Source organism: Symphodus melops (assembly GCF_947650265.1).
Source record: "Symphodus melops genome assembly, chromosome: 23".
Lineage (NCBI taxonomy): Eukaryota > Metazoa > Chordata > Actinopteri > Labriformes > Labridae > Symphodus > Symphodus melops.
The window spans coordinates 14015921-14023809 of record NC_136713.1 but is presented as its reverse complement, the minus strand read 5'-3'; the positions used below and the strand labels follow the sequence as shown (position 1 = coordinate 14023809).

The 7889-nt window shown below is 42.4% G+C and overlaps 1 protein-coding gene across 1 annotated transcript; it reads right to left on the bottom strand.

Moving 5' to 3' along the window:
• Positions 1–565: 565 nt before the first annotated feature.
• Positions 566–7469, bottom strand: LOC306818828 (uncharacterized protein; the record flags this gene model as incomplete). Its single annotated transcript, XM_079336546.1, has 13 exons — positions 566–1067; positions 1334–1387; positions 1480–1614; positions 1835–3907; positions 4034–4139; positions 4279–4290; positions 4334–4369; positions 5762–5848; positions 6019–6072; positions 6590–6691; positions 6798–6990; positions 7122–7284; positions 7370–7469. 13 exons carry the CDS (start codon positions 7467–7469, stop codon positions 820–822), a joined length of 3363 nt encoding a protein of 1120 aa, XP_079192672.1. The 3' UTR covers positions 566–819.
• Positions 7470–7889: the final 420 nt, after the last annotated feature.

The following is a 7889-nucleotide window of genomic DNA, read 5'->3' as shown; positions in this document are numbered from 1 at the left end:
ACCTTTCCCAAGGTCCTAGAGCCTTGGGAGTAAGGCCAACACACTTCAAAAAAATTGAAAAAAATTTGGCTCTATTCAGCGCTGTTCTAGGAGCTTCAGAGGCTGAGATATCCCACCTGACTAGATGGTGGTTTATGGCGACCTTAAAGTTATGGTTTATACTGACCATACCTGGTTTAGGGCGACTTTAAAGGGACAAGGAGGCCACGCCCCCAAAGCCACATATTTACATATACACACTATCACACCTGACCGGGAAGGTGTTTAGGCTGACCTTTGACTTAGGCCGACTTTAAAAGGACAAGAAGGCCACGCCCCCACAGCCACATATGTGGACAGAGTAAAACACATTGATTACTACACATTCACAATACACTAAGAGCTTTCACTGATGCACAACTTTAATAAGGAAATAGATCACATTTCTATACCTCAAAAAGATTTTTTTTGAAAAAACTTTCAAGTGCACAGCCTTCAGATTCTAAAGGTGGTTTAAACACAAATTAATTCTGGCCATTTTCTTCATCAAAAAGAATTAACAAGGCTGCTAGATTTCTTGGCCTTCACTGAAGGGAGGTACAGGATACAACAAATTAAAACTCTGGTAAATAAACCAGTGACTGTGAGGAAGCTCACATGAAACAGAATGAAACATAACAGCTACATATTTTGGCAAACTGAAAATCACAAAAAGAACAGAGGCATGTGTTAACAGCCTCTCAGTAGTGGTCTGTACCATAGTGCAAAGAGTCTAAACATAAAGTGGGTTGAGCTGTGAGGAAAAAACCAGCATGAACCCTGAACACTGACATGATGGGGTTACTGTTTCATCTTCGCCTTCCTCTTGTTTGTGATAATTCTGTTTCTCACAAAGTCTCTTATGTTCTGAACTGAACGTTGCGACAGCACCGGCTCCTCTGCCTGCTGGCATTGGCTGCATTCAGCTTTGGAGGCAAGTTTTCCTTTGGAGATGTGAAGTGCAAAGTGTCTCATCACTGCAGCAACCTCAGCTTTTGTCCACATCTTCTTTGGTCTCGTTGCCTCAAACTCCAGATCTGCATTTCTTCCTGAAACATAACCCAGTAAATTAAGAAATGAAAGATAAAGATAGTTAGATTAAATCAAACCTTTCTTTTAAGTTTGTTAATAAATTTAAGTAAACTGGGTTTTTGCAGGGATAGGGAAGACACATACAGGTCTGTATTAAAGATATCACTGTCACTTATCTGTAATTCTATGGCCTAATTTAATGAATTTCATTTCTCTACATTTACCTGTTCTGGAGGTCTCATTGTTTCTTATCATTTCAACAAGGCTTTGAAGACTGTCTTACCTTCAGATGAAGGGGCCATCTCTCCTGCTGAGGATGTCTCTTGTGGCAGTATCTCTGAAAAAGACCAAACATGACTTGTGAAAAGAGTCTCATCAATAGACTGTTCCCCACCTCTGCTAAAAGAGAAGCCCATATGAGGGACTTACCGTGGCCCTCGGAGGTTTGGGCCTGACCCAGGTCTTCTTCTTCATCTACAGGCTCTAGTTGTTTGGCCTCTGTGCTTCTGCCCTCTGAGTCACTGCCACTGTCTTTGGCTTCAGTATCAGTGAATGACATCTCATCTAGAGAAAATAATTCATACAACAGCTGGACATTAGTGGATTTTCATTGGAATTTATATTTCAGAGAAAAAATCTGCAACAAAAAGACATGTTCTCATTCTTCAATACTGCTAGTTTGGGTAAATCGTAGAGACAGGGTAGAAAAATCAAGGTTGAGATATCCAAAAACAGCTTGTATGTACTTGCTTGAAAGTCAAATGGTATCAATATTAATACAAACCTTCAATTTCAATGTCATCCAGGGATTTTCCCTGCAGGCCAGCGAGATTGCCTTTTTCCATGGACAACAGTAGTTTTGAGATCTTTGCTAATTGTGTGGTTGGAACTGGCAACCTGTAAAAATCCCGATGGACACGAATGTCGTGTCCGAGGAAGTCTGCAACCTGATCGAGTTCATTGTTCTTCAAATTCAGTATTTGTGACAGAGTGGCCACATGTTTTCGGAGATGGGTTGACCTGAGGAGCTCCGGGTGCTCGGCTCCACACTGACCTGCATAAAAACGCAAACAGTCTTGTCCTCTGTAGTGGCTCAGAGCTTTGGGTCTCGCAAAAAGAAAGACATTTTTCTCAGGGACACCACATTCCCTCCTCTTGCTAGTCAGCAGCGTCAGAGCATCTACCATCCATGGTGTGAGAAGAACAACAACCTTTCTTTCTCTTTTTCCAACTATTTCTACTCTGGTGAAATAGCTGCACAGCCTCTGCTCCAGCTTAGACAGTCCCATGGCCACATCTTGGTGCAGTGTTGTTCTGTCTCTCTCCTCAAAACCCCTGAGGAGCATTTTGGAGACTTCTCCAGCACGTCGCCGGTTGAACACGATGATTTGTGCCAAAGTAACCTTTGAAAGCTCAGCATAGTTCTTGCATGTGGCCTCTCCTCTCAAGCTGCCGACAGCTGCCTCTCCAGTCTTCTGCAGGTACTGGTGAAGTGTTCTAACATCCTCTGTAAAGGGCAGTGTTGTTGCTTTATTATACTTTGCACTACTCAGCGTGTTCAGAGCACTGTGGGACACCATCTCACACCACTTGGAGGTGTAAAGCTTACTGAATGTTTCACATGACTTGATCAGTCCATCATCTTCTGCCATCAGGGCCCTACACCGGACAATGTCACAGATTTTATGTAGTGTGTGCCCCAACTTCAAAGCCAGGCTTGGAGTGTGATAGGAGAGAGTCTTCTCATCAAATCCAGCAACTTTCTTGACTGCCTGAACAACTCTCTGAAAGTTGGAAGGCTTTAATGCCTCCTCCAAGCTGTGAATCAAGAAGTCTGTGCGCAGGCATATCAGCAGTCGTCCCACCTCACGGAGCTTTTGACGCATATATTCACACTTTGTGGGGTCCTGTCCGTGCCTGTTGTAAAGTGACTGGGCAAAATGAACAATAGAGAGGTCGTTCCGCACAGCCAGGCCAACCTCGTCCATCTTCATGGTGCTCAGGATCTTCCACATTCCACTGGAAAATTGTTGACTAAATACTGTTTCTTGGGCTGCAGCCAGAGCCAGCACTCTGCGTCGACCAGTTTGTTCCAGATCCTTGTTTCCTGGCCTGCATGGACATCTTTTGACATGTCTCCACAGTTCTTTGCGGATGTAAAGCCCCTGACAGTGCATGCAGTGCACAAAACGTCCAACCATAGCTGTAGCTTTTGGCTTCCTTTTCACTTTCAATGGTCCTGTTCCACCTTGGAGTACCGAACAGTTGTGTTTGAAGTTCCCCCTATTTCGCATTTTTTCAAATAATATCTTGCGCTCCGTTGAATCCTCAGGGAGATAGAAGGCATACGAAACTTCTGGGTGGGACATGTGTGTTTTCAGGTGACGAGTCAGTCTGCTTTGTGACTTTCCACATATAAAACAGTAGTTTCTAACAGTCAAACTGAGAGCAGTTGGGTCTTTATCTTCCTTCTTTGATGAGCCTTTGTCAGACAGTGCAGAATCGGATGTTTCAGTTGCAGTGCCATCCAAATCTCCAGAAGTTGAATCTGTTGTGTCTGAAGGATACATGTGAGCAGAAGAAAGTGGCCTACTTCTGTATGGAGCAGCTGTAACAGGAATACTTGTGTCCAAAATGTTAGATGTGGAGTTACTAGGTGAAGCAGCTTTCTCTGGATTTAATCCAGTTTGTGAGCGACGAGGCACCGTGAGGTAGGGGATGCTTGAATCTGAATCATAATCTGGCTCTGAGTCTGGTACATATTCACTTCCAGAGCTCGACTGCTCATCCAGGTCTGATGTTCGATCCTGATCATTCATCCGACTGTAGCAGGTCTGATGCCAGATTCCTTGACAAACTGTGAAAACATATGCAATGTAACGTAATATACATTGTTATACATGTCTTTGTTGTTTTGGTTTCTTACTCTATCTGCTCAATTTGACAAGTTTAATTTAGCACAATAATTCGTTAGATAAAGTACCTTTGCATTTAAACCCGACCCACGGCAAAGGGGTAAAGGGTCCAAGGCAATGAAGACAGCTGTCCAAGGTCGACATAGTAATGCACAGCAGACGATGTTTGGGACACTGCAGAGAAAAACAAATCTTTAGACCCTGAAGGACAAAACCTTTTGTAAACCTCCTGTAGGATTTCACTTCAAATACAACAAAAATAATCCCACACAATCTTAATTCATGGGAGGCCTTCATTTTAAGTCAGACTTACTGAGTGCACACACTAACATGTATATATGTATACATACGTCTTCAATCCGTCCAGCCTCGGACACTGTGGGAGACATGTCAACATCAGGGGGCTGAAAGAGAGACAGTTAGCATCAGAGCCTCTGTGTTACAGTACATGGGAGACATATTTGTGTTTTTGACAGATAAAAGGGGCCAACAAGCCACATGCACATCAATGGCTCAATCCCAAGTCCCTTATTTGCAGTCTCCTCGCTCCTCGTTCAAACAGGAAGTAGTTCCAGAGACGCCATGTTGAGGATCGTCCCAAAGCTCTTATAGCGAACGGAGGAGAGAGGAGCGAGGAGGCTGATCCGAGGAGTGTGTATTTGATGAGAAATAATACAGTGTGTGTGTTTGATTACACAACATATACACACTATCACACCTGACCGGGAAGGTGTTTAGGCTGACCTTTGACTTAGGCTGACTTTAAAAAGGACAAGAAGGCCTTGCTCCCAAAGCCACATATTTACCTATACACACTCTCACACCTGATTGGATGGTGGTTTAGGGCGACTTTAAAAAGGACAAGAAGGCCTTGCTCCCAAAGCCACATATTTACCTATACACACTCTCACACCTGACCGGGAAGGTGTTTAGGCTGACCTTTGACTTAGGCTGACTTTAAAAGGACAAGAAGGCCACGCTCCCAAAGCCACATATGTGGACAGAGTAAAACACTCAGAGGATAATGTCATGTTCAAGGTCTCCATTATTGATTACTACACATTCACAATACACTAAGAGCTTTCACTGACGCAAAACATCACATTTCTATACCTCAAAAAGATTTTTTTGAAAAAACTTTCAAGGTCACAGCCTTCAGATTCTAAATGTGGTTTAAACATGGAGGCTCTTTCCAAACACTAGCAGGCTGTCTCCTCCTGTCAGTGGAGGTGTAGGCCAAGAAGTCGAGCAAGCTTGTTCATTTCTTTGAAAAAGAAAATGGCCAGAAGTCATTTATGTTTAAATATGTTTAACAGCACCGAAATAGAAATAGAATAGAAATAATAGTGTGTGTGTGATTAGAAGTAAGACAGTGCGTGTTTGTGTGGACATAAACAGCTGTTCGGCTGATTGACAGCTGAACGTGATCAGCTGATGTCGCGTCATGTGACGCTGTCGAGGAAATGACGTCTCATGTGTCTTAAAGCTGATTTCCTCGGTCCTCTCTCCTCGGCTTTGTTTCCTCCGTCCTCTCTGGTGGGCGGGACTAAGACGCAAGTGGAGGACACAACTCGGAGGACACTCGGTGCAAATAAGGGACTTGGGATTGAGCCCAAGTCACATACTCAAATGACTGCAGACTCTCTCTGATTCAAATGTAGCTTTTAAGTAGAGGGAAGTCTCCAGTAAACTGGTCCATACATTATAATCATTTCAGACTATATACACAAACACAGCACATGTAAACATTATGAGTCTGATAGTAAAAACAGAGACTATTAGAAAACTTACCTTACCTTTTTAAAACTGGGTTGCTGCCCGTGTCCTGGACTCAGCTCACTGTGGCTTAGAGACACAGGTGAGTCCTCTGTCTCCATCACACACTAAAGAACAAACAATGATACATGAGAGGAAGCACAATGACATTTCAATAGAGTTCTCACTATCACTATTAACCTCAAAAGAGGGCACACAATCACTGAAGTGCATCCTGAATAGTTTTAACTCTTACAGACTAAGATGACTTAGAAATCATTCAAGCATGTTGACTCACCTGATCAGGATGTCCAGCCTCAGACACTCTGGGAGACGTGTCCACGTCAGCAGGCTGAGAGGAGACAGGGAGCGGTTAAACAATACCAAGTAACAGTGCAGAAGTTATGACATAATTATCAAGAGGTCAAATGTTTATGTGATTCATGGAGAATAGTTCTGGTAGAGGACGGGTCCAGGAAATGAAAATTAATGATTAGTGCTTTATTGAGAAGATAATTATAGACACAAATCTAAAACCCATGAAGTTCACTAACAATGAAAGAATGTAAACAACTGACAGTGGACCATATAACATTTGTGGACCAAATAAAATATGTAAATATGAATAGATGATCTGAAGTTTTTACTAAAGAAGATGAAGCACACGGCTGTTTAGGCGTTTGAAAGGACACGTATGATAAGTCAAGTGTTTAATGTGAGTAAAGCACATGTAGGGTAGATATCTAACACAACCAGGTACGAGTGTTTACCTTTCATCACAGCATTGTGCCAGCTTCATTTGTCATCATTATTATTAAAACATAGTTATGAGCTGTTCAAGAGCACTCTGAAGCTCTACATATATTCACCTTTTTAAAGAGTTCCCCACAGTCCTCTGTGGCTGTAGACGTGCCCCCCTCAGAGGTGGATGTGTCACCACGCTGCTCAGTGGACGACTCCTCACCACACTCCTGAGTGTTGAAAAACAGCAGATTCATTGTAAAGCATTCAGCCCTATTTCCCTCCTTTGTTTCCCTCCGAACAATGATCACTTTCAGCACATGTTCATATAATCACCTGTCCTCTCCAAGGCCAGTCCGAGTCACCATAGTCATAGGTGATCTCCTCTCCTGGCTCGATGTCTCGTCTTGCAAACAGACACAGATGGGGCTTCCCTTCTACATTTAGGTGCTTCATTTTAGCGTTTGGGTTGATGTGGTCATCGTTGACCAACCTTCCAAGTGACTCATCTTCTTTTGCTGCATCAACACTTCAAATACAAACGATCAATATTAAATACATGCATGTGTATATTTTCTGGATTAAGAGCCTATTAAGATCTGGACTATCAAATGCTCTATGTTAAGTCACTGACATAAAGCATTGAGTTTTAATACATACCACCAAAATGTTCCATTATGGCGAAACTCAAACATGAAGACCTTCAGCCTGTTGTGATAAACTCGCTGTCTCCTCTCACATTCTTGTTTGCTTATTAGTTCACCACGATACTCCAACAGGAAGTCTCCTTTTTCAAACGGAACACAAGCAAAGACGCCCCGCCCTGTTAAAACACAAACACAAGTGATGAAGTCAGGAGAACCAGGACATTTTATAAGGCCAACAGTCCTTAGTCAGACCTATCTTACCCTTAAAAGAGCTGATGAACCTGACATCGAGGTCACCTTTGTCCTTCCCAGACGCAATACAGCACCTTGCATCTTCCTTTGGGTTTAAACGCCTCTGCATTCCTGTGTGTACTGTAACCCTATGTGTCCAGAGACAGAGGGAGGGTTAACATAATCACCTTCTAGACAGAGACATAATATTATTAACTATATTTATATAGCACCTTTAAAAGCATGCATCCATGTGAAAGCTCACTACAGTAAAAATGTGATTTCCACACAGAAACTTTACATTTTACAGTTGTCTTGCACGCATGCATTATGTGACTTAAAATACATTTTTAGTGACTGAGTTGAATTTTGATATCACAATGTATAATATTAGTGTTTATTCCAGTTTACATCTTTACACATTTTCTGCTGATGGAAACATTACATTGTGCCTACTCACAATAATTTAGGGACATTGTTATTTACATGAGTGCTTTTTCTATGTGGTCTGAATTCTAATTAGATAAGTAATAGTATATAACAGCCCAAC